Genomic DNA, 27733 nt, shown 5'->3' with positions numbered 1-27733 from the left:
GACTGACAATTGAAAAAACACAAAAGGGGAAACCGATGAAAGGATCTTGCATAATGGCATGTGCATGTAAACAAACTGTACAAAGCATTGCTTGTAAGCATAGTTGCAGCATCTTATAGGCCCTTTAGTAACAGTCTTTTTTTTCCATTGCCTCTTCTGTCAATGGCTATGACTGATAGAGAAATGTCTGGTATGCTGGTGGCAGCTGAAGTCCAGAGAAGCCCAGCAGAGAAGGGGAGGAGTCTTGCTCGTCACGGACCGAGCTCTTTGGTCCAAGATTCAGAGACGGGAAATGTTTGGAAGTGTCTTCGCATTGTCCTGTAAACAGTTGGTGTACATGCAGATCTCGCTGTAGGCAGAATTACTGGGAAAAAACACCTCCTGTTCTTGGTATGTTAAGTAATTATAACGCAATTCATTTTCAGTCTGCCTCTGTGTGTCAAAAAAAAAAAAAAAAGGCTGGCGCTGGTGTTTACACCTCCACCAATAAAGTCAGTCGGATTAATGCATGACGGCCCTGGCAGTGAAGACCGGGGAACCCATGCCCGCTCTCACACCTGTATGCAGCACACGCACACACACACACATCTCACAAGACGCTTCCTGCTCCCCACAGACTCCGACCGTCCAGGGAATGTTGTCAATGTCAGTCTTCCTAAATCTTCCCCCTATGTGTCGGTAAGGCTGTGCCAGTGGCAGACCTGCTGTCCCTCCCCCGCTTTCATCTCTGTCCAGTGGCTCTGCTGCTCCTCGCCGGTGCTGTTGAGGCCCAGGGAGACCCAGCCCAGCCTCTCCCTGGGCCTCATGCTGCTTCGGCGGCAGAACACCGACAGCACCAGAGACACCTCGGACAGCTGGAAGAGCGCCACCTGGAACAAGAAGGTCTCCTTGTAGGTGGGGTTGGGCTGGCCGCGGCACACGGCCGTCTTGCACTTGGACATCTGTTTCCCCTTCGAGTCCAGCATGGTCAGCTTCACGTAGGTGTCTGCAAGGCGGTGTGGGAGAGAGCGATGAGAGAGTGCCATCAAGTGGTGGGATATCAGAGCTGCAACAAACTGTGCCGCAGAGGTTTTATTCAGGCGCACAGCGTTGATAATGACATTTTAGGGGTGACCTGGTGGATCAACGGGTAGAGCGAGCTACGTGTCATTAAGTGGCTCGGGTTCGGTTCCGGCCGAAAGGCCCTGTGCTGCATCTCATCCCCTCTCTCCCTCGCCTTTCATGTCGGTCTCTCAAATTCAAATATGCCGGACTGGCACGACTGTTCCATTTTTAAGTTTCACTTTTGCCAAAGCTGAATTATATATTATTAAATAATTACATTTAAGTTACACAAATATGAACATATATAGAGATGGGTTGGACTACAATGACAAAATAATACACACATAAGATGCAACTGAAACCTAAAATATATCTGTAAAGGGTGAATTGTTAAAAGACTAGTTCCGCATTTTGGAAAATGTCTTCTTGCCGAGATTCGATTTCAAAATCGATAAAACTCATTTGAGTAGAAGTAGCAAAAAAAAAAAAAGTGTTGCTCTGAAATTTGGATAAACTACCCAAATATTTTGAGGTTTCATCATGTATTGATATGCACATTACCAGAACTTAATCCAACGGAGCAAATACGTGATGTTTGGGGTCAAAACCTTCTAATCTACACGTGATTCAAAGATGAACACTGATTCGATGACTAATAATTCACTGCTGACTTACCTCTCATGACATAAAGCTGCCCCCCTACGAAGTGTTTTATACAACAGAACAGGCCGTCTGTGGCACACACACACACACCACGGCACACAAAGGTGGAAAGAAGAAAAACAGGAAGCAGTTTAAAGATTGTGAGACACACCAGGAGGTCAGCTTTCACGGGAACTCTGATAAGCAGCATTATGGCTTTAAATCGCTTCGGTTACTAAAAAGCTGTTGCCAATTCATATTTAACTGTCAGCTGCTGGGAGTGTTGCCCATCTGTTTTGCCAAGTCAATTGCTGAGTGTATATCAGCCCACTTTCCACAAAGGAAAAGAAAAGTTACATCGCCACTCAGCACCTCAAACCAAGCTGGACACAAACCCCAAGAATGAAAACGATTCAACATGGGTAGTACTTTTGTACGTACCGACGGGTTGGTCGGACGCCGTGGTTTTGAAGTGGCTTCCCTGGATGACCTCAGCTGATAACTGACCCGTGGCGGAGTTGTAGAGGAGACCCAGGAGGATCTCTGGCAGGGAAGAGTCTTCAGTAGAGCGACAGGACAGAGCTCCTGCACTGCGGGAAACGCTCACCACAGAGCCGCAACCCTGGCCAGAGGGAACACACAGGGAGTGAGTCAAACAAGTGCTGGATGGGCCATGAAATATAGCACAGACTTTTATTTCCCCGTCAGGATGAATAAGACATCTAGCTGTACTTTGACTGCATTTCTGTGCAAATCAGCAAATGTTTAGATGCTAAACTTTTAACCTGCTAAAGATTAGCATGTTAGCATTCAGTTCAAGTAGAGCCTCACAAAGTGTTTGACGAAGAGATTTCTTGGCTTCTTGTAATTTGATGTTCTAATCTGCCTGACGACCTGGCACTACTGTCTTTAATGCAACTATATATTAAGTACTGAAAGTAGAAGGTGCTGTGCTACGGTTGGTTTTTATACTTTATTCCGTCCGTCTACTGATCGATATCTTTTGACATTCTGTGTGAAGGTCTCACTGAAAAAGTGCATCTAATGATGCAGTGAAACTTCTTCCTTTAGCTCAATAATTGAATCTTGTTTGAACGCCAGCTAATTCGTCAATCATCAATCAACAGGAAATTAGCTATTTTGATAATCCCCACAAAAAAAGGACGAACGTTTGTGGTTCCAGCTCCTCAAATGTGATTTCTGTCTTTCATTGTGGTAAATTGAATATCATTTGGATTTGAAATTTCAAATTGAATAGAGGAAGTGGAGGTTTAATAGACCTAGAGAGGATTAATATATTTTGAAAAGTGTCCTGCTTCAGATATAACGATGCACAGTGCGAGACAGAAATTCACAAAGTGTTCTCACTGTGGGTTCAGAGCCCGGCTCCAGGGTGACAGGTAGAGCGATCTTTCCCTGCAGGTTGAGCTTAGTCAGGTAGAACACCTTCTCTCCCAGGACCTTCTCCTTTTTCATCCGCCTGATGCTGTACAGGCGGAAGCGAACAGCGTAGCCCCCCAGGGCCTCCTGTTCCACTCTGGAAAACTTAAATGTTTCCGTGAACACGGGACACGGACCCTTCTGCACGCCGGTCTTGGCCCGTTGCTTCTTGGTGGGCAGCAGGACCAGGTGGACCTGCCATGCAATGTTGCCCGTCTGCTTGAGAGCGGGGATGTCTGTCGCCGCAGTGACAGTCACTGCCAACCACTGCTCGCCGGAGTCGTACTCGAAGGCGACGTCCAGCGTGCCGTATTTGGCCAGTGGCTCTGGCTCGTAGGCAGTAGGGAGCTGAGGACCGGAGCCGTCCTGAGCGGAGGAAAGAGAGAATCAGAGTATGAAAGAGGAGGGAATCTGAAGTGTTAGAGGGACCTTCGTCAACTTACTCTTGTCACAACTAAATATAAATACATTTCGACTGTAAACTAAGAAATTAAAGAACATACAGCAGCTTTGATCTCACCTCAGGTCCCAGCACAGCGGTGCTGTCACTGGGTATGTCCTCCTCACAGCCTTTGTTGAGGTAGCTCTCGGTGTCCTGGTCTACACTGGGCTCGCTGGCCTCACTGGCACAGCGGGACGACCCCCTCCTGACCCCGCGGGAACGAGAGGACACGCGCGCCGCCGGGCCCTCGTCCTGGTACGGAGGAGGCTGGGGCTCGCTGACGGAGGCATTTTTCTTTATTCTCTGGATCCTGTTTGCTGCTTTCACGACAGCGACAGAGCGGGAATGTGATACGAAGAGGTGTGTTACTGGAGACTCGGCAGAAATATTCATTAAGCATGCAGCATACAGTCGACCGCGGAGTCAGGTTAACCTCTTAACCTGTAGCCGGACCCACAGGGGAGTCCATCCTGGTAAACTGAAAACAGCAGAGAGGTGTTCAAACTCTGTGTGATCAGCATGTATACAATGACAACGACAACTAAAGGAACACCCCGGCATTTTGGAAAATATGCTTGTATCAATCGTTTCAAATTTTAAGTTACTTCACTTAAATTGTGTTCATATGTATGTATTCTATTATATATTATTTTCATTGCTGCTACTTTTTAATTCTACTTCACTAAAATTCAGAGGGCAGCTTTAGTTACTTTGCAGATTCAGATTAACAAGCCAAAATAGAATCAACAAATAAATGATGTTTTATTGTGGATGAAGACTTGACTGCTTCCCAGCAGTTTCTATTCTAAAAGTAGCCCCACGTTTACCAGCTTCAACATCAAAGCAATTGAGGAATGATGTATATTTTGATGCGAACACATTTGTACTTTAACTTAAGTACGATTTTTCGTGCCTGACTTTTACTTGTATAAAGTATGTCTTTGCTGTAGTATTACTCCTTTCGCTAAAGTAGAATATCTGACGACTTCATCCACCACTGATTATTGTGATCAATCTCACGCTATCATTTCATGTTATGTGCTTTAATTATTTCCCTCACATTTGATCTCATTCATGAAAAAGTGCGTCTTGTATTTTGTAACCTTTGGTTTCTACCGTGCATGTGTTGCTCTCCTGGTGCACACTCTCACCCCGTTCGCTGGAGGCGTCGCTGCTGTAGCCTCCCTGCTCAGTGGACTGCTTGCATTGGTTGCTCCATGCAGAAGTTGCGTTCTGCTGGGCCACAGCCTCGGGGCCTTTGTCCTCCTCGCTGTCTGATAAAACTCCCCCTGGAGAGAACACACAGAGACTCTTGTTCAAACATTTCATTTATCTTATACAAAAAAAACATGTGTGCAGTGAGGCAAGAACAGAAGATGCAGATGCTGAAACTGGCACACAGCACTCTGGAGAGCTGAGTTTTTAGGGTAAGAACTTCAGGTTGTGATTCCAAAGAGTGAAGAGGAAGAGACCCAGAAGGTGAAATAAAAGCAGCACACCATCTAACCTTGTTTTCCTTTTTTCTTCTTCTTGCTTTTCTTCCCTTTCTTCTTCTTCTCCTCCTCCACATTTGAGGCCTCTTCCGATTTCTTCAAACTCTCCTTTGCTCCTTTCCTCTTCTTCTTGTCAGACTTTTTCTTTTTCACTGCTGAGGAGACCGCTCGGCCTCTTCCTCGTCGTCTCCCTCTCTCTCACGGCTGTCCGCCGCCTCTACCTTTTCTTCATCTTCCGGCCTTTTCTGCTTTGACAACCCGCTTTCAGTCTCAGGACCAGGTGATGGAGGTGGTTGAGCGGTGGAGCTGTCTCCGCTGACAACGTTGTCTTTTTTCTCTAAAGCGTCGTCTTCCTCCTCTTGCTCTCCATCTTGGGATTCCTCTTTGTTTTTCTGTGCCATGGCTTCTTTCTCCAGCTGCTTTTCCCTCCTTTCTTTTCTCCTTTGCTCCCTCTTCTCCTGCAGCTCCCTCTCCTCCTTCTTCTTCTTCTCTTCCTCTGCTAACTCGGCTTCTGTCCTTTTCACTCGCCAGCATCCGTCCCTCCATTCCCACTCCAGCTGGCTCGGATTGCTCTCGGCCTCGTGAGCGTCACCGGACCGCTTGGTCTTCGAGGCTGTGTTGCCGGCCTTTCTTCCTCCTTCCTGTGTCGTGGAAATCTGACCCGACTCCTGGCCACTGTTTTCGCCATCTTCCTCGTCTTGCACCTTGCCGATGATAGTGGTGACCTGCTCCGTCAGCTGGTCGCTGACAGCGTAGGTGACGTCGCTGACGGCGTTGGCCAGGTCATCCACGCGGCTGGTGACAGAGTCCAAGAGGGAGGAAATGTTGACAGATGGGAGGTTCTGCTGGAAGCTCTTGAAGAAGGCCATCTCTCAGCCGGGGATCCCGTCACCACGCTGGCCGCTAGATTACCTCATCAGAGGCGCTGACACGGACATGTGGTCGTTAGAAGGGTGTGGCGCGAGCATCACAGTGTGTGCTGAGATCAACACGTGCATAGAAACCAACATGGGCTTTGTAAAGATTATAATACATGTTTGGTAACAAGAGCTTTCTCACAGTGTCTGTAATAGTATAACAGTATAATAATAATAATAATAATAATAATAACAACAACATGTACATGAATCAATGCTGCACTGCAAAAAGAAAAGACAATATCAATTCTATGGTCTCAGTTTTGTCAGTAGTGAAGCCTCCACTCAACTCTGATTTTACACATTCATGACACATTCAGTGGTTTCCACAGTTCTCTGTTCACATTTCCGACTCCGGCTGCTTTGATTATGCTTCCTCCGCTCCTCGCTCCTCCGTCCTCATCAAGGTCAGCCATCATTGAGGAAGGAGGAGCGAGGAAGCACTCCTTTTGATTGTAGCGTTTATTAATTGGTGAGCTAATCTGACGGGACAGTGAAAGTAGCGACTGCTCTGTTATGGAAGCAGCTTGTAATATTAATAACATTGCATGACTGAGACTGGTGGCTGTAAAGTTATTGTTGTTTGTTCATAAAAACTGAGCTGAATTATGAATGATTCATACAAACATGTGCACTTTGGCTTATTCTGGAGACAATACACAGTCAGATACAGCTGCACAGTTGAGCATACAAACATACAATGAGCCCACTTATGGTGGAACAAATTGTGTATATTGTTGCGAGATATTATTTTGCGTTTGGGAACACTGCTGTCCCAGTTCAAGTGCGTAAATGCAGCCACTGTGGTAGATCGATATGTGTGTCGAGTACCTGGCTTGTTGTTCTTATAGCCACTGAGATGTGACAGATCTGCCGGACTCTCCACTGACAGCTTGTTGCTGAGGTAAAGAAAAAACAGAGCCATCAACGCCATGAAGGCTGCAATGGAAGACAGGACACCCAGAAGCTCAGGAGAGACTGAGGAGGAGGAGAAGAACAGGAATACAGACGGAGGGAAGGAGAGAGTTGCGGGGGGGGGGGGGGGGACAGACAGAAGACAAGAGAAAACAAAAAAACATAATACTGATTATTGAAGTCTTTTATTCTTAAGAAAAGACCATGCTATGAATAAAAACAAACACAGATGGCTGCACGCTGAAACAAAATGTTTTTAAGGCTGTAAACAACTTTACTTTGACGCCACAAATAAATCCATCTGATGATGCGCATTCTATTTGGTCATCAAACTCCTAAAATGTCGCCTCTTCTCTCTTATACGATTATAATGTCGCCTCTTCAGTTCTGAGGTCTTTGCACTGGCTTCCTGTCCAACAAAGAATTGACCTTAAAATCCTGCTGTTGGTTTACAAAGCACTGAATGGTTTCGGGCCAAACGTCAGCATTAGCTATTGTGCTTTTAAACAGTCAGAGCTTGTTCCACTTCAAAGGCATAACAGATACAATCTACAGCAGTGTATGTAGGCCAACCACACTTCATGTAACCATGCAGGCCCGCGCTGCTGATGTGCTATTTTTATGAGAGCCTCAAAGGGGCTGTATCTAACCGACACGTAGAACTCGGTATACCAGCCAAACCGCACTGGGCCTGCACTTAATACGCTACGACACAGTTTAGCTGGAGAAAACGGCAGGCATGAGCTGTCCTTCTTGAGCCACATAACAGTTTTTTGATCTGATAATTATGTGGACATATTCAACAATGAATCCCTCAGTGTTTCACGGGAGACACACGACACAGGTGTTTTATATTAACTGTTCGCTAAACCCCTCCCATGAGCGGCGATTGTCCAATCATAGCTTAGCAACCGTCGGCAAGCTGGGGACTTCTCCACATGTTGAGGTGGTGCGCACGGTGCTGTAGAGCAACACTTTGCATTTAAAGACATTGGAGTCTCCTTCCTTTCATAACCACAACAACCAAATTGTAAGGAATCGATTAAAGTGTGTGTTTGACTGATTCAATTGGTCAACAGTGTGAAAACATGGTGTTGGTACTGCAGAGCACGAATGCGAGAGGAGGAGAGAATAAAAGAGAGACATAGTTTCTCAACCCTCCTGACTACAGGCTGAACTTATGGATGGACTTGTTTCACCATGGCAACAGGCAGAGACCACTGCAGCCTGACAACTATGTGCTGCTGCCGACTGGCAAAGTAATCAATGCTAAATTCCCAAGAATGGCAAGAGAAGTGGGAGAGAGAGATAAGAGCTCCGACATGGCGGCAGAGGCTTACCTTCTCCAAACGGATGTCCTCTTTAAAGCCAGCTGTTCCCAAATAAAGCACTATCAGTATTTCTGCCGCTATAGATAGTAAACGATCTAAGAGAGGAAGAAACAAAGTTGACTCTGCTCTGAAGTAATCCGACATGTAATAAATCCCAGTCCCGGGCCAGCACTTGCCAGGCTTACGTATCAACTCTCACTGCAGGCAAGTTGCGTGTGTCGATTGTCCCAGAATGCACCTCTGCAGCCGGAATATACACAGCTCGTGGCCCTGTGCCCCGGGTGTGATAACGCTTCATACATGGCCCCCGCTCTGTAAATGTCAACGACGGCTGAATAATTTAGGCACCTGAGGTAACCGGAGGCCTCCGTCAATGTACACTGGAAAGTGGAGCGGCAGCAAGCCTTAGCAACAGCTCACCGTCGGTTGTTTTTTTTATATAACACCATCATTCTCAGGGAAAGCCTGATGTTCATCTTAACAGATTAAAGTGGATCCTCCGCAGCCTCTTCCCTTTCTCGTCGAGTGTGTGCATGTACGACTTGTGTGTCTGAAAAGAACACACAAGAAAATTAATCTGTATTTTTTTTTTTTACGGCGTATGAGCTGAGGCCGAACCCAGGACTCTGAAATGAGCCTCGGGATTCAATCAGCTTCTTTTTTTTTCTTCCTCGAGGTAATGACTCCAGTAAGCTGACTAATAAACATGACAACACAGCCACTGAACCATTCAATGTGCAAACAGCAAATTAATAACAACCTCGGAGGAAACGTGAGCTCATTTAGATCAAATGTTTTTGTGACATAAAAACCAGGGAAACAAATCCTTCTGTTGTGTTTCTACGTCGCCGTGATACAAAACATGTCAAACGTTCTCGTTGTGGACGTGAGCCGTCACTAATTCATTAATGTAATAACTTATCCCACTTTAAGTGGTTAGACCGGTGCATACCTAACCTGGCTCTACTTTGTCGGGCAATGCTTGTTTAAAAAGTAAGCAGGCGATGTGGAAATGTTGCTTACACATGGACTTCTGATACGAAACAAAACCTCCGCGCTGAATAAATCATGAACACGCAGCTGCCTTCTTTTGCTGAAGTACACCAAAACTTGATATGCCATGCATAATTCACACGCAGGCATTATGCTTTGTGAAGTCCATATTGAGACACTTTCTTTTCACCAAACTTCAGTGAAAATTCACAGGAATAGAGCTAAATCTTTGTGCTTTTAAAGCGATGTCGCGGCATACGGCCGAGCACGAACGCCATTATGCTCCAAATGAAAACAAACACAAAGAAAAATATGCTCTTTTGCAAAGTGAAACATGGCCTTACCTCGTCTGGCACAGATGAGCTCATGAACACCACAGTTCCTCCCCCCTCCTGAGAGAGAGAGAGAGAGAGAGAGAGAGAGAGAGAGAGAGAGAGAGAGAGAGAGAGAGAGAGAGAGAGAGAGAGAGAGAGAGAGAGGAGAGAGAGAGAGAAGAGAGAGAGAGAGAGAGAGAGAGAGAGAGAGAGAGAGAGAGAGAGAGAGAGAGAGAGAGAGAGAGAGAGAGAGAGAGAGAGAGAGAGAGAGAGAGAGAGAGAGAGAGAGAGAGAGAGAGAGAGATAGATAGATAGATAGATAGATAGATAGATAGATAGATAGATAGATAGATAGATAGATAGATAGATAGGAGTCAGAAGTTATAAATATGATTCCATGTAGGCTACGGTAGAAACATATGTTCATAGCCTCAGGTTTGGGAGGCTGGCAGATGGGTATGCCAACAACTATAAAACTGATGAGCTGGAACCAACAGAGAAAAAAAAGGTTCAATCTAATTAAATGGTTGATTCTGAACATCAAGTTGGGAGGTATTTGGAAAAAACCACTGTCAACCTGGAGCCGGTTAGCTTAGCTTATCTTTGCTCGAAGACTGGAAGAAAAGGAAACAGCTCACCACATACAGAAGCCAAAGTGTAAAAATCCCAAGTGTTTGTTTCATGGAGCGTTATGTTCAGGGCTTCTTTTTTTGGCTGTGTTAATTATTGAGCTTTAGAGATGCCCATAGGCATTTTTTTCACCTTTGGTAAGAGCCATAGCTGTTTCCTACTACTTCCAGTCTTTATGCTAAGCTAAGCTAACAGTCTCCTGGTTCCAGCTTCATACAGTATTTAATGGACAGATATGAACGTGGCATCAATCTTCTGATCGAACTCTCGGTGGGAAAGAGGGAGAAATAAGTGCTATTTTGAAAATGTCTCGGTATTCCTTTAAAATGTTGTGGACATTCAATACTAAAAACAAATGACATTTCTTTGTTTTTTAAAGTAGACTACACTGTCAGCTTATCTGTAACCATCTTACAGAACTCATGTTTCAATGGAATAAATCTCTCGGAATGGGTCATAACTGTGATGAAGGCCATTGATGTTACACATTATTCATATTAAATGCAGTGATCATTACGTCAATGCATATTTCATAAGAAGTAATAATTCAGGAATAATTGTGTTTCCTAACATGAAGGTCGAAATGTTCTCTGAATACTGAATTATTTATGTCTGTATTTATTAGTCTACAAGTAGCCAAATATAGTTATGAAAAGTCTAAAAATGGTGAAATCATTCTTTAAAATATTCTCAATGTGTTAAATTCCCAGATTGAAATAAAGTCATGACCTCCGAACTCAATGTCCCAAACGGTTTGGATATCATCAGTTAAAGTTATGTTTTATCACCAACTAATATGATCTCATTGCATTATCTGGAAATATATTACATTTTTACTATTATCACTCCATTATTTCCTTCACAATCCCACTGAGGCTTAACTTAATGAGGGACACTGACACTTGATTCACACACTATCTCTCTTGGCTCATCACCTCAGTATTTAATGATTCAGGTACCTACAGAGGCAGAGAAAGGCCGACTTGTGTTATGTCACACAGCAGACAGACACTCTCTGGACACTAAATGTTAGAGAATCTCTCTGTCGGCTATTCTTTCACAGACAAAAAGCTTGCCAAAATGTAGCAATCAGTGGTCACCGATATCCCTAAAATGCTTACAAGAGGGCTTTTACAGTATTAGATTTATTTTTGTTGAGTAGGCCAACTCTACTTGTATGAGTTTCAAATATCAAAGCATTGAACTGCTTGTTTGTGGTGACGGTGTTGTAATTGGTTAAACTAAAACCGCAAGCTTCAAGCTGCAAAAATAGCTCGGCCTGTTTTTTGAAGCCATCAAACTAATAAAATGAGTTCAGAGAGAAATCTATTCTCAGGTGATTCTTCCAACAAAGATTTCTGACACGTGAAGTCCAAGAAAGTGCAACATCAAAGTGCCATCTAGGTTAACTGTATTCACATTTAACCTTCATCCTACCAACACAATTACATACAAACCTAAACATTTTACGAAAGTTACAGTTTGCATATTGTGTAAAAGGAAAATATAAAGAGCCCATGAGGAAATCTGCGTCTGTCTCCTTTAAAATGACTAACACAGTGCTCTATCCCCTTGATATGTGTGATACATACTTTGAATTAGGACTCACAGAAAACATGTTATCTACCTATAAACTGCATAGGCTGCAATTAGGTGCTTTTGTACAATATTTTTTTTAAGCACTAACTAAGACAGAAACAATGATATGAAGTAATCAGGAGCAAATTGATTGATAAAGTCTTGAAAAATTGGAATGATAGAATGAAGCACCTGAGGGCTCTGGGGTCTATGAGCCCAGTGGATGATGGTTAAATACCTTTGAAGACATAGTCTGATTTGAATATTTTAAATGATAATATATATTCTAACTTTCAAGAATAAACCATTGCTGTGTGAATATATGGGCTAATTCAAGATTGAGTATTTATAGCAGATATATGTATTCCTTTACCACTGGTGAGTCACCGATATGTCTTTATAAAGCCCCCCCCCCCCCTCTCTTTCTCAGGTGACGTGTATCAACAAACACTGCTGCACGTATGGCTGCACGTGACATAATAAAGAACAGTGCCCATGACGGGACAGGGCAAGGCACGCGCCTATACTCTTCACACTGACTGCATCATTTTGTTTTCATCGCTGCTCGGTGTCATGTGTGTTCCGGTCACTTTCACTAAAACCTTGAGGAGATTGTAGCCTATACACATTACCCATGCAGCTTAGCGAGAATGTCAACAGCACGTGCATCCACGAAAAATAACGGTTATTTGACAACAGCGATTGCTTTTCTAACTCAAGCCGTGATTTTATTATCGATAACAATCCACCATATTCATCCGCCAGGTGATGTAGTTATTTTACAGTGGTAAAACAAAGTTGTCATGTGATGCTTAGTAGCAGCCTGCTGTGATTTTTCGGTTGAAGCCCAAAATAAATATTCATATTATTTAATATTTAATCTCTGTCACAGGCGTGTCTCAATCGAATATTTTTGCACACACGTGACTGGGTCAATCAAACGCTCCGGGACCGTCTTCATCCGTGTCCACTTTAGCATCACTTCACGCGGCTGAGAGAGCACGCGCGCATCCCACGAAGGGATCACAACATTCCTGCATCAGCGCGGGTGTCCGCACTTCACAGCATCAGCCTCGTGCCGCTAGCTGTCCCAGCTCCGGAGCACTGCGGCACGGCGTCATTTAAAGCAGAAACTGCTCTCAGCATAACAGACATTCTGAATAAAACATGATTGTTATTTATTTTTTTCCAAACATCATTCTCATTCCGTCCCGAGCAAAGTTTCACACGAGTCCCGCAGGACACCTGAGACCGAGTACTTACCGTCAATCGCCATGATGCACCGTCCCGGACTCTACCAAGTGTTGGGGGTGTGATATAGGAGGGAGGAGGAGGGAGATCATTCATGTGCCAGTGGACGGTGTGCGTGTGTGTGCATTTACTATTTCAATATCAGGGGCACATTATCAGGGGCACATTTTTCATATAGTGGATAAAAAGCATGAAATTAGCCTCTACTGATCCCCAGAGGCCAAAATTGAGTTGTTATTCTGCTACAATGCATCAGGATTAACAATTTAATGTGATATGTGATAATATATCATTTTACTGCACAATACTTTTAGTTTGATACTTTAACTACGTTTTACTGATACTATTTCTGCACTTTTTATCTAAGAATGATTATGAATAGAACTTTGACTTAAAACAGAGTGTTCTTTAGAACTTTAATTTAAGGATCTGAGAACCTGTTCCACCACTGGTTATAGTGTTGATTATATATTCTTATTTAGAGTTGTTTTGTTTGTTGTTACTTGATTACTATTATTTATGTCAGAAGAAAGAAGGGGAGACAAAACAGAGTATTTATTAGATATTTAGTTTTCTTACAATTAGAGAATATTTTTAAATCTGGGAATAAGGGAAGCGCACTAATTGCCAGATATAATAGTATGCTGTTGCATTGATTTGTGTTAATTGAAACCAAGGGGCAAACAAAATAAAAATAAAAAACAGCATCAAAACAAAAGTAACCTGAACCGTGTAGACAGGGGAGGTCCTGTTATCCCGTCTCCCCCTCACCAGCCAACCAAATGCCAGGGATCTGTCGACGTCACTACTCGTGTACACACCACCGTTTTTTTTTTCTAAACACATTTCCGCAAAGTTTACAAGCATCAGCTGCCTCACATTTAATCGGGTTTTTTTTTAATTAAGTTTTAAGACTTACAAAGTTTATAAAAATGAGTGAAATCAAACCAAACGATTCGGCTCCAACTGAAGACGGCGGAGAGGAGAAAGACTGGGCCGCGGCCAAAGCTGTCTTTGACAACCTCAAAACGAACAAACCGAGACCTGTGAGTATTTTTGCTGAAACGTTTTATTACCATGATCTTGTGTGTTAGCTGCACATACTTTCTTGCACGCAATTCTGTGACTTTATAAGTGCATACAAGGCTGCAATAGCACTTTTATTTTTGCGACTCGCAGCCCAAACCCCGGTATGCTGTCACCGTCGCAGTCTCGTCTCGCACCCTCTTCAACATGGTGGCAGAGAGGAAGATCTACGAGGACGAAGGATTGGAGAAGTACGTGGCTTATCAGGTGGAGCATGAAGAAGAGCCGCTGAAGCCAGGAGCTGCTTTCCCCTTCGTCAAGGTAGGTCTGGACCCCCCCCCCCACAGTAGTGTTAACCTGCGGTAAGGTCTCCGTTTGCAGGGCGTGGTGCCTGGATTGTAACGTTATTGCGTCACCTGAATGCACGTTGTTGCCTCAGGCCACACCAGGAAAAACTGGCTTTGTAAGAAAACTGCAGTGTTTCTTGTTCAGGGACAACATGAGTCAGTTTGAACCCCTGCATCCAGAAATAGAGTGGTTTGAAAGCCATGTTACACATCAGGCCACACCTCAATAAGTCAAGTAAAGGCATGCATTTGAATTTTGGCCACGTCAGATCCAGTACAATCATAAAACTGTAAAGTGTAAGCGAAAAATGTCTATTTAAGAAGGAAATGCGCAGTGCCAGGATAAAATCCCAATCAAAAACGATTTGCCTTCAAATCTGCTTAATTCTCCTTCAGTCATACAAGTCATTAATTCACACCATTCTTCAGCCAGACAATACAAACATTTTTAGGATCGAAGGAGACGAAAAACGACTGTACAACTTCCTGTAAAGGTTGATTGATGTTCACTTCCTGTGATTGTGCACTCTTGAACTTGTTCAGCAACTTTTTCACGGACGTGATCACCCTGGAATAGAAGAACATCAGGAGAGTGATTGTAAAATCAACTTGTGTTCCTACTCCAGTGACATACTTTCCTGCTACCACAGCTGGCAGCAGACACTGTGGGTTTAGTGCATCGTTTGGCTTTCTCCAAAACTAATCCTGCCTGTATGTTGGATATAAAGTGATCAATGAGTAATGCAGCAGTCCAGTTATGAATCCTATCTTCATGAAGGTTAGAATGTTCAGTTGATTCAATATGTTGGCCATTGTAGAGGCTTTTGAACTATATTGGGTTATAATGAAAGCTGTTTTCAATAATTAGCATACACTCATTGACATGATCATGGTGGACATGATTTATCAGAAGCCATCCTCAGTAAAATGGAATATTACACTCCAGCTTCCAAAATGAGCATGACATTTAAAGTTAAATCTCTTCAAAACAGTATTAAAAACTGAGCATTATAACCTTCGTGGAGGTATTCAAAGGTCTGGACCCAATAATAACCAACCGTTATGATTTAACGTTTATGATGTACTACATGCTTTGTCCTTTTTTAACAAGTATCTTGCGCGAGAGCTGTGTGTGTTTTCTATTTTTAGACGCCATGCGTTCGATGTGTCGATTCATATGTGATGTCAACAGTAAAGTCCGACCAATTATAACATTTGTAAGGCAGATAATTGATGGGTAAATATACAGTGAAATCTGATCATCTGAATCTGGCACATTTTTTACAAACATTTTGATTAAAGATCCTTCAAATCTTTTTTTTTTTTTTTAATAAGAGTGATGACAGGATATGTACAGATAACAGTTGGAAACATGAACTTTTCATTGCTCTCTGTGGACAAACTGTGTCAAGTCATCACAGCTTCCAAATATCCTCAAACATATGACTTTGTAACTGAACTGCAGACTGGTACCAGTTTATCTGTGGTGAGCTAACATGTGATTTGTCAGCCCGGACATTCAAGTCTGTCTGTATCCAGCTGTGTCGTGCATGTCCATACAAAGATGCACAAAACGCCCCGATGGAGGCGGTAATGCTTTGTAAAGCACATTTCTCTGTTGCAGTGCCGTTTTAATGGCGTTGACGTTCCTTTTTAAAAAGCTTAATTGAAAGAAAGCTGTGGCACAATCTTGTAATGTTGGTGTCGTAACCTCATGTTGAACGCTCTTGAAGCAACATCCTGGCTGTTTGATGCAAAGCGGTGCGCCCTCTCACGCAGGCGCTGATGGACGTCAACTGTCGACTGAGGAAGCTCTACCCGGACAGCGAGGAGCTGTTCGATATCATCTTAATGACCAACAACCACGCGCAGGTCGGAGTACGCCTCATAAACAGCATTAATCACTACGGTACGCTGCTCCTTAAGCCAGACATTGTTGATTGGTTAGCACGCTGCAGCAACAGGCACAGTCATTACTCAGTCTAGAACTTACCCACTATTTTTCTTTTTCACATATCTCCAACTTGCTTTTATACTTACAGATCTGACCATAGAGAGATTCTGTATGACCGGAGGGAAAAGTCCTATAGGCTACCTAAAGGCCTACATGACCAACCTCTACCTCTCCAAGGACTCGGATAATGTCGGACGGGCCATAGAGGAAGGTAAGTGATGCTGTTGGATTATATAACACTGATTTCTATCTCACGCAACCTTGTTTTGATGCATGAGTTGCTTTCAGCAGCCTCGAGATATGTTTGTACTTCACTGACAAGAAGGAGCTGGTTGGAGACGGCCGAGTGATTCACGGCTCTAAACTTTCTCCATCAAACATAGCGATGGATGCGCATCCCGAAGCATATTTCTGACCAACCCCCTCCCCTCCTTCAGGCATCGCTGCAGCCACGATGTTCACTCAAGATATGGATAGTGAGTTGAGCACCACCGAGCTGAGGGTGGCGTTCGATGGCGACGCCGTCCTCTTCTCCGACGAGTCCGAGATCATCGTGAAGCAACACGGCCTGGACTCCTTCTTTGAGCACGAGAAGGAGTTTGAGAACAAACCCCTCGCACAGGTAACTGATGCCTGTTTCTATGTACGTTAAGATCACTGGCACCTCATGGAGGGCCTGCACATCCAGAATATACTGATGCAAACACAGCCTCATACTGATCTTCACAATGAGCTTCCTTTAAATCATACAGATTTTTATTCTTTGTAGTTAATTCTTCGTGAATACTGTAGATTCAGTGTTTTACTCGGCCATTCACCTTCTTAAACAAATTCAAAAGAAGTTTCATTGGGCTGTGATGGCCGAATAATGTTTCAGAAGCTTTTCAGCATTGACAAGAATATACTCAAAATGCACAGACCACCATCATCGCTTTCCATCCAGATGTATCTGCCTTCAGTGGATAGAGTCCTAATAGAGTGCTCAGGGGGACTCGTCCAATGTAAACAGTTTAGTTTTTTAGTTTCGGATTATTTATTCACATTTATACATAAGCATAAAACCAGGAAACAGAAGTGACAGGAGAGATAAATAACATAATTCAGCAAAATACAAAGAAAGTAATGACAATAAGATGCAAACAAACTGAACAGATGAGTTATAAAATGTAATATCTGTGAGAACAGCAGCTGTATGGGGTGAAACAAGGCTCTGGAGAATGTCTGCAGGCTATGAATGAGTTTTAAAATCCTTTTTGCCCTCTTGTGTGTGCATTTAGTTTCTCTCCTCTTTTGTTCATCTGTCCCTGTGTTCCTTATTTTCCGAACATTTAAAATGAACTTGATTATTTGGTCTCTTTCAGGGTCCCTTAAAGTGCTTCCTGGAGGCTCTGGGGAAGCTGCAGAGAAAGTTTTACGCCAAGAACGAGCGCATGAACTGTCCCATCCGAACCTTCCTGGTGACGGCCCGCAGCGCGGCCAGCTCCGGGGCCCGCGTCCTGAAGACGCTCCGCAGCTGGGGCCTGGAGATCGACGAGGCTCTCTTCCTGGCCGGGGCTCCCAAAGGGCCCCTGCTGCAGAAAATCAAACCGCACATCTACTTCGACGACCAGATGTTCCACATTGAGGGGGCCAAAGAAATGGGAACTATATCGGCACACGTCCCGTACGGGATCGGACAGAAGTACCACAAGGGGAAACTCATTGAGCAGCCTGCGAAGAAACAGTAATAACCTGAAACTGGTTGAAATATTGAATATCCACTGCGCTCCAAAATACAATCTTGCATGTGTGAAAATTATCTGTGAGAAGAATACCAGCAATTTTAAAGGATTGAGGTAATTCATTGTTGATGCCGTCTACAAAGTTTCCTATTTTTTTTTTAAATTTTTATAAAATATCTTTAGGATAAGTTTTTATTGATGAGTGGGCAAATGTATTTTCAAATCATGAGTTACACCAGCTGCCACAAACTATTTCACTGAATATTGTTGTGGAGGAGAAACACCAGGTTTGAGATCACCTATCGAGGCCTTTTACCTGCACTTACTGTGTACCTGCTCACCTTTTCAGAGAGCTTTTGTTCTCATTTACGTTTGTCATTTTCTTTACAGTTTCATACAAATGTAATTTTATGTATCTTGGTTTTAGCTATTGGTCCTTTGCCTAATGAATACTACCAGGGTGGGAGAATATGTACGTATCTGCTGTAGTAGTTGTTTGCTCATTGATTGACTTAAAGATCATGAGCCAGGTAAAAACAGCCAATTTCAACTCAAAATATCTAACATTCTGCTATTAATTTTTCTCATTTGTTGGGGCATATCAGTGTCAACTGTTATTGTTAAAGGAGCTCTTATACGGGTAGAATGTCTTTGGCTTACAGGGAACACTGACGCTGTTTTTCTTTGCTACTGTCTTTGTTGTTGATGCACACAAACCATATAAAACTTAGACTTTACATTTAACACGTGTGCACTGTACCTCATTATCAGGTAGCACACTATAACTACACCTTTCTGTCACGTTATAGTGCTTTTATATAGAACATGTTTGCAAATTGAATTTGATGTATTTTGATATTGCAAAAATGTGTAAGTGTTTTCATAACTACATCATTGTGGCGCTCTACAGTTACACTTGTTTGTAAATGTCTGTATCGTGTGTGGTAATGTCGACAGATCATGTGGTGTTTTGAACTGATTGTAATCGTGTCCACGATAACATGATGTTTGTACAATTACACTTTAGTGCAGAGCAATAAAGGAATGTGGAGGAACCCCAATGGCTGTTTTTTGTCAATAGTGGAAAGTAATTAAGTACATTTACTCAAGTACTGAGCTACAATTTTGAGGCGCTTCTACTTTAATTGACTTTGTCCTTTTTATGACACTTTATACTTCTACTCCACCACATGTCACAGGGAAATATTGTGCTTTTAAACTCTACTACATTCATGTGAGTCTTGTTGGGGCTCCTTGTTATGTTTTAGGCTCTAAAAGGTAAAATGATCCAATATTTCCCCAAAAAAAAGCAAAGACTAGAGAAAAAGTCTCCCGCTTGGAAATCGCTGGACGAGATTACCAAACTGTAAATAAAGTAGTTAAAACGAGCTCCACCTCAACCAGCTACAATAATAAAACTCTACATGCATATTGAGGCATCAGCAAACAATTTAATAATGTAAGATATGATAATATATCAGTGACAACAGGCATTTATTGAAGAACAAGTACTTTTATTTTAATACATAATACATGTTTGCTGCTAATAGGCTACTCCTCTACATTTTAAATTTGAATGTTGGACTTTTACATTGTTGTTTTGATACTTTAACTTACATAAAGAATCTGAGTCGCCTTTTTCCACCAGTGTTCTTTGTACATCTCAGCAGTAGATGGTGCTGTTTAGCTGTCATTGATGCTTTAAAACACTGCTCGTTTGTGGCAAGTAAAGCAGCTGAGGTCAAACTTCAACAGCTCATCTTCGTCCATCTTCTCTCTCGTCATTAAACCTCAATGTTCCTCAGTGTCTGTTTAACCGCAGCAGACGGAGGTCGACTCTCATCTCACATGTCGGTGATCAATGAAGCCACAAGAGAGAGCTCCTGTAAGAGGAGCAACAACCAAAGAAACCCCACTTTTTGTGTAAACTTCTTTTGTGTGAAGCATTCAAATATTTCAAGAAAAATAAAAACTGACAAAAACAATGTTATAACTTGCACAATGTACAATACTTTGAGGTATATTTCCCCTTTTTTTTAAATAACTGAGCTCCCACTCGACCCACTTTTTTCCAGGAACCAACATATTACTGCAAAGCACAGCAAGAATAAAATGCAGATCACTCTGCTCTCTCTGTACTAACATCAGGCCTAATTGGAAGTTGATGAGCTGTCCTGAGTGTGGTCCCAGATATATTAATAATATCTGATGTTTATCCTTCTTGGACTGAAGAAACAGCAAATTGCATCAGGTATTTACAGCAAGTTAAGTAAGTAAGTATGTTGACTGTCAGATCCTTTGCTTAAAACTGGAGTCAGCTATTCTGAAAAAAGATTATTGATATTTGAACTCAACACCCAAACAAATAATAATAGATTTAACGCTCCCACTGCATTTCTCTTTATTTCTTTGTTCTTGCTTTGCCATTATATTTATTTATACATCCGCGGCTTTTCCCCCGTGTTGCGCACGAACTGTTGCTGATTGGCTGAAGTAGTATTGTGTGGCTTTGTTTGTTTCCCATTTACAGAGCCAGGGCTGTGTATAAACCATAGACTGTAGATAAACACCCAGGACTTAGAACTTGTCAAAACTTGGCACCTACATTACCCAGAATGCAACTCGACTTCCAACCGTTGGCTCGGGGATTCGGGTGTGTCTAAGCCTGTGGTCTAAACTAATAGCAGCTAGTTTAGCCTGGTAAACAATGCACTCATTGGTAACGTCAGTTTGATCTGTCACAATGTAACATATTTTATAAAATCTTTGAATATTTTTTAGTATTAATAAAATCCCAATCCTTTCAAGCAACTATTGTTAAGCAACTATACTTAAATGTAGCTTAATAGTGTCAAACATAAACTCTGAAATGTGGTGAAGGTACTTTTCTTGGGTACTTACGTTGTGCTACTTCAACACCACTACATGCTCGAGGAGAATATTGTAATTTTTTAGAATGTGGCATTTAGTATATTTTACATTGAAAGACTTATAATGAGCTTTTAAAATACTTTTAAGTCATGTTAAAAATGAAACAAGTGGTTCCCAAACTCAATGGCTTGTGACCTCGCACAAAATGCGTGTGTTGGAGTTCTTTGATAAGTTTAAAGTAACTACCGGTAAGTCATATATGATGTGGTGTCAAAAGTACAATATATGTGGTGGATTTGAAATATAAAATGATAAAATACCTCAAATTTGTATTTTAAGTATGGAGTTAAAACCAACCACGGCATTCTGGGTATCCAGGAAGAAGATATATTTTATTCATCATCTTTCTTTCTTTCACGAGGTGCAATGTTTGGATTCAGCAACAGGCATCTTTATTAATTCGGTCACCATGGTAATGGCAGCGGATATTGTTTCCTGCCTAGAGACTGTGAGGAGGAGAAGGTTGTGAGGCGCATGCTTTATTTTATTTGTATTATATTTCACTACAGTTGAGTTATTCATCTTGTCAGTGGAGCATTTTTGCAGCGAGGCATCGTGGTTTTATCAGGCAGCAGAGTGTGTGTGTGTGTGTGTGTGTGTGTGTGTGAGAGAGCCGGGACCAACCAGCTGTTGCCATGGATACTCGGTGCTGACACCACAAGAACTGTGTAGGCTTGTTCAAGATATAATTAATAACAAAGAATTAGAGGCAAAGGTAGCATGGGCCTCACTATGAGAAACGTCATCACACAGTTACTATAATTAGCACCCTTTCTTTGTGTGTGTGTGTGTGTGTGTGTGTGCGTGCGTGCTTGCGTGCGTGTGAGGACACCACAAGAAAAGTTACCAGAAAATAAGCGTGGAAACAGTACTCTCATACTCTGCTCCGACATTCGTCTTCTTGACAAGCAATTTGCTCTAAAAATGTTTTCTTGGTCGGTGGCCAGAAACATGTAGGTAGATCTTTTTTAAGTCATTTATTTGGGCCGACCTCACCTTGGTGGGTGCTTTGATGCCGGCTTAAAGTACATCTTGGGAATATGTATTGAACATAATTCGATTATTGATATCTATTTGATATACTGTAGCTTTTTACATTGATGTACAGAAGCTTTGTCGATTCAAGTTGTCAGCAATGCTATTGACTGTGTGGCGCTTTGATCCACTCAGACTAAAATATCTCACCAACTTGGTTGTGTCATCATAAAATGTTATAGGTACATTCGTGGTCCTCTGAGGATGAAGCCTGGTGACTTTTGTGATCTGCTGACTCTTTCTCTATCGCCTCCATAACATTTAGTTTTTAGTGAAATGTCTCAACAACTGAAATACAACAGATAGCCTATACATGGTCTCCAGAGGAGGATATGCTGTTCACATTTAATGGTTAGCCATGAAATTTGCTGCTGACATGCATGTTCTCCTCACGATGAATTCTAATACTTGTTATTTGTCCAATACTTTAGTTAATGACCTGCAAGTCTAATGGCATTCCCATCAACCTCGACTGTTCTTATGTTTAGTTCCAATCAGCAAATGTTTCATTTCTAACATGCTAACTTAGATGGTGAACATGGTAAACATACCAGCCAAACATCAGCGTGGTCATTCTGAGCATCATGGCAAGCTGACCTTAGCCCTTCAGGACAGTTGTATTAGACTGCATTAGTCTTAGCTAGGTGTACCAAATAAACTGGCAACTGAGTGCACGTTAGAAATGATTTCTTTATCGGTTCAACCATGAAGTCTGTCAACACACTCGTGATAACGACTCAGTGAATCTGCGGCACAATGCAACGATTGACAGGAAATCCATCTCTACGCCTCCACAATAAGGTGGTCCTTACACAATGCTACAGTGACCATTTGTTGTGTGACTGAGTTGGTGGAACACACACACACACACAGTGATATGACAGGCTCTGTTGACAGAAAACTGTGGTATGATAATGACATGTATTGAGGTCAGCTGGTCCCCCTCCCCATTAGCACGTCCTGATAGAAATATTATCCACAGTCGACTCCGAACCCACAAGAGTTAAAGCTATATTAAGACGTCCATGGTGTAGCAGAGGGGTTGGTTGATGCTTTGTAATGCTTAAACTGGTTCTGCCTGTGTTAACAGGCTTCCAGTTTGAAACAGATGCTCATCGCCCTTGCGGTATATGCATTATGTGCGATTGTAATTGCTGTCTGACTGATTTTATTGCACACCTTACTGTGTGTTCTGCAACGATTGCCAGGAAACCCATCTCTATGCCTCCACAATGAGGTGGTCCTGATTCAATTTAGTCCAATCTCATTTGATTGCACAGTGTGGTTCTCTGAAAGCGACCGCGCAGGTCCGGAGGCATTGACAAGCGTCTCTGCATGAGATGGATTACTGATGCTGCATCTGACGACACGCTGTTTCCTCATCTTGGCTTTTCGTATAAGTGCGCCTGTTAGCCACTATTGACAGGCTCGGCTATGGTACAAGACACAGCGAGTAAGCTTCATACACGAGCATCCAATATGCAGACCTAAAGATGGGAACAGGTTTAGTGATTCCCTGGAAATGATTCCAACAATCTGAAATCAAACGCTGCTTCGCGTGTTGCTTTGAAGGACGAGCAGGAGAGAGAGAGAGGCAGTGATTCTGTTGATAGCACATTGCTTTCTGGTCCTCTCATACAAGCTATTAATTCACTGACACATTTTATCACTTTGTAGGGCGAAAACATTAAATGATGCAGAGTGGAAATAGAAAATTACTTTTTCTTCCGGCGTTTTAGATGAATCTGCTCTGTGTGGAAGGTATTGGCCTGCTCTATGTCATTGCCATCTTTAATACATGTTCAATGCTGTTTTTTTGGTTATTGCTGTAATTTAGCCACAAGTAAAACTGACTTCTAAGAAGCATAAAACGGACCCCCTGTCCAGCCGGTGTTTAGCATGAGGCTGTGTGGACAGATGAGACAGATGATCTGCAGCCCGAGCAGAGTCAAAACACATTGCCATAGAAACAGCTGAGTGGCACGAGGCCATACTTCTTCTTCATGGCCAGAGCTGATCAGACGTGGCATTTAGTCTGGTCTGCAGGCTTAGTAAGGGACGCAGGAACTGTGGCCCCTGCAGAGGCTCAGCCCAGCCAGGCGGGCACACAACTAGCCGGCGAGGGAAAGCGCAGTACAACCACCGAGCAAGCAAGCAAGCGAGCATCGCCAATTATCTCCACCTCTGCGCTTGGAGCAAGAATCCATTTCAGCACCATTACCTTCCGGAAGCCATGGGCTGACTGTCTCTCCCGTCAGGGCGATAGTTCTAAATTGGCTCCCACCCCTCTCCTCCTCCTGAGATTGAAAAGAGATTATTACAGACATTCATCATAGAAGAGGCCCGAGCCTGCCTGGAAAGTCTGAAAATGGTGAGAAATGGCGCAGCACAATGGAGAGAGGGGCCTGAAGGAAGAGGGAAACAGGGTTGGACCGGAGAGAAAATGATATAGAGATATGTCCGTGAGCTGAAGGCTTGGAGCTTCTCCCTGGTACCAGACAGGGTGGTCCCCTGGGTGTCCTGTGAGCCGGCTGGGCTGTAGCAGCAGGCAGGTTGTGGGGCCCAAGTCATGGCTCAAACCCTACATATCAGATGCGGCGCTAATGATACCTCCGGGGACCGAAACAGTCTGGCTCCTGCATGACAAGATACACTGTACAGTATGTTATCCCGGTTGAAATGCTGGATGCTGCACTTGGTGGTTTCTCCTGTTGCATATTCTCGAAGACTAACGAGCCTTCGTTTCCAGTCCAGATTTCGTACACGCATTCATTTTTAACTTGTGCTTTAGTTTAGGGGCTTACATTAAGGATATATATCTCTGCCCTGCCCGGCTTGATATGTGACATTTCATGTCTGTCAAACTGCTGCCACTCACTCGCCAATCCCAATCGCTTTCACTCCTCCCATGTGCAGACTAACAGAGGTGTTATGGATGCAGTTATGTAACCACCTGAATACTGACGAACATTAGAGCTACGGGATGCCCATATGAATACATGCTTCAGTGCGTGTCTTCATAATACAGATCGCATGCATATCAGAAGATTGTTAAATTAAGAATGAGGAGAAGATCACGAAGCATAACAAAACGTGAAGCTGTGCATTTTACAGCAGCTATGGCCAATTAGGTTACACGTTTTGTAGTCCCGGATAAAAAGTGCGTGCATGACTGTGTGTTAATGCACAGATCTATGTACTCCATCATATGTGTACAGGAGGAATCAAAATATCGATTCTGTATGAAAGCAAATTCCATGTAAGTCTGTCATTCAAAAGAATAGTTTGCAATTTACACTGCAATGTACACTTTCTCATTGAGCGTTAGATCGAGAGGATCAACACCAAGAATGATTATTTGCTAGTATCGAACATGTAAACCGTTAGCTTAGCATAAGGACTGGAGACAGGGTGTCAGAGCTGTAGCTATTATTTTACAGAAGAATTATTTTCCATTTCAGACATACACCATGTCTTTTAATGCTTGCATGAGCACCACTGCTCTGTTAACGAGAGGTATTGATAAGATTATCGTATTCCATTACTCAACGAGCCTGTCCATTAGTCCGTGTGTCTGTGTGTCAGCTGTCGTGTGCTCTGTTGGATCAATGCTTTTCTACGACCACTGACCTGGAAAAAAGCTGCAAAAGCTTTGCTGCTCTGCTCTCAATAGACGGGCTAATTAAGAACAGCACCCTCGGAGTAAGCTCTGCCCGACTAGCAAAGACGCTTGCTGGGATTGTGTTAAAACTCCCTCTCATTATATCCAAACCTGAAGCTTCTGCAGAGTAACTGCAGAGGAGCTGTGAAATTCTCTGTCTTTGACTTTGGCCTCAGAATGAAGATAAGAGGATAATATGCTGTTTGTGGGTAAAATAAACAAAAAAACTTAAGTTCGTTAGACTGACCTAATAACATGTCTCCATAATTGTCTGCATTCAATTTCAAGTCAAGGATGTCCTCGCCTGACATAGCAGGGGGTGATTCTGGCACCAAAGGAAGCCATCTGTTCAGCCTAGAGTGAAATGTATTGGATCTCTTCTAGGTCAGGCTTGCACAATAATGAGACTGGGGTAGAACTCTTTAAATTTGGGTCTGTCTACTGGACCATGGATCATCTGCCAGCTGCAACAATTAGAGAAAGAACACATCCATGCAGTCAGGACTCATGACGATGGACGGGACAAGCAGCACAGCCTGCATCCTCTCCCAGAGAGGCAGAGCAAAGCCGGGCCAGCCATCGCTAAAATCTTGGGCGCCCTCCGGATCTCTCAGCGATCTCCTCCAGGTCTGGCTGGAGGAGGTGATAGGCCCCTTATATCACCAGTCCTCCCCCAGCCAGCCACGCTGCCCCAGTGCCCCCAGCAGCAGCCCAGGATGCAGCAGGGCACTGGCAGCCTGTACAGCTTGAGCTCAGGGGTCACCTACCTCCTGCACCGCTCTATCAAGAGGCAAAGCCAGGAAGCGTTTCAAACTCGACTGAGAGAGGAGAGAAGGTGGAGGAAGCTTGCTGGATGTCTCTTCAGAGGGCCTCATGGCAGAGCTCATCCACAGGCGGGGCAGGTCAGAGGCAGCAACCACAACAACATCCGCGCATCGCCAGCGAGGGGTGGGCTATGTCAGGGGAGGGGCAGTGTAAAATTACAATGTCTGCCGGAGGAAACGATCGTAGCCAAAGTGAAGTTTTCACAGTTCTTGGATGAGGTGACATCCAACGTGATTGCTCCAAACAGCCTGCAGGCATTTGGGAAACAAGTCTCTCCCTCCGGCTTCACCGCCACCAGTCCACCTGAGCCCGAAGACGAGATTCAAGCGGCGACACGGTGGTCCCCCAGGCCACCCTGCTCAATGGCCCAACAGCAGGACTCTTCACTCGAGCGGAAGCAGACTCCCCTTGACCCGGCAGAGAAAACCTATCTGGAGACGAACATTGACACAGTGGACCTGGAGGTAAAAGCCGAGATCCAGCTGGAGATAGGCGAGAACAACGTGATTCCACCTCCTCCACAGTTCTGTGAAAGGTTTAAGATGACGAGTCCCTTTCCGGAGTTTCATCCCGACTTCCCCACGTACCCCTACAGATCTGCCTCTCTGCCCAAGGGCATCAACATGGTGAGTGAAGAAAGTCATCCCAGACTTTAATCAAAGCCAGGCCTCGGAACATACCGGTATGTTATGATTGGAGCCGAAATTGTTTCTCACAGAGTGTGAAGGGATGCCTGAATAAATCAAGTGTTTGGAGGATTTGAGTGATTTTTCTAGGGCTTTTCTGTTTCATTATTCAGAGCGTAAAGAGGTACAGGAAGAAATGGGAAAGTCATAATGTTACAAGTGCTTTGTCTAATCCGGTCTATGGGGTTTTGTTTAATTCAAGATTTTAACAAAAGCATACAGGAAAGATCCACACAATAACATAGAATATTTCAAAACGTTTTAAAAGGAAGATATGTTCATCGAAGAACATATGAAAGAAACTCAGCCTTTATTGTCAATTTGTTTTCACAATCTGTTCATGTTCACGTCTCGCAAGACAAACGAATGCACGAAACAAATACGGTAAACACATTCAAGCCCTTACCCCCACATGTACACACTGTAAGAAAAGAAAAGAATATTTACTGTTTGAGTTTACCCTCTCTGATCTCAGTCGCAGCAGGGAGCTGTTTTTAGTGAAAACACTCTCAGAAACCCACTGTACACTACCTGCTCGTGAAGCATGTTCACTAAAA

The 27733-nt window shown here is 43.3% G+C and overlaps 1 protein-coding gene and 1 pseudogene across 2 annotated transcripts; one reads left to right on the top strand and one right to left on the bottom strand.

The window, feature by feature from the left end:
• Window positions 1-433: 433 nt before the first annotated feature.
• Window positions 434-5930, bottom strand: LOC306792964 (synaptotagmin-14-like; annotated as a pseudogene). The gene is made up of 7 exons: window positions 5076-5930; window positions 4720-4857; window positions 3647-3888; window positions 3055-3492; window positions 2128-2308; window positions 1720-1776; window positions 434-985 (listed from the first exon to the last, which is right to left on the bottom strand). The product of its transcript is annotated as a synaptotagmin-14-like (transcript).
• A 7916-nt stretch (window positions 5931-13846) lies between these two features.
• On the top strand, window positions 13847-19093 carry LOC306793582 (cytosolic 5'-nucleotidase 1A-like). Its single transcript, XM_079291244.1, has 6 exons — window positions 13847-14036; window positions 14170-14337; window positions 16143-16272; window positions 16406-16528; window positions 16755-16939; window positions 17679-19093. The coding sequence occupies exons 1-6, from the start codon at window positions 13923-13925 to the stop codon at window positions 18042-18044; spliced, it is 1086 nt and encodes a 361-aa protein (XP_079147370.1). The 5' UTR covers window positions 13847-13922; the 3' UTR covers window positions 18045-19093.
• Window positions 19094-27733: the final 8640 nt, after the last annotated feature.

The sequence above is a fragment of the Melanostigma gelatinosum genome (genome assembly GCF_949748355.1).
Source record: "Melanostigma gelatinosum genome assembly, chromosome: 19".
Classification (NCBI taxonomy): domain Eukaryota; kingdom Metazoa; phylum Chordata; class Actinopteri; order Perciformes; family Zoarcidae; genus Melanostigma; species Melanostigma gelatinosum.
This window is presented reverse-complemented; position numbering and strand designations above follow the sequence as displayed.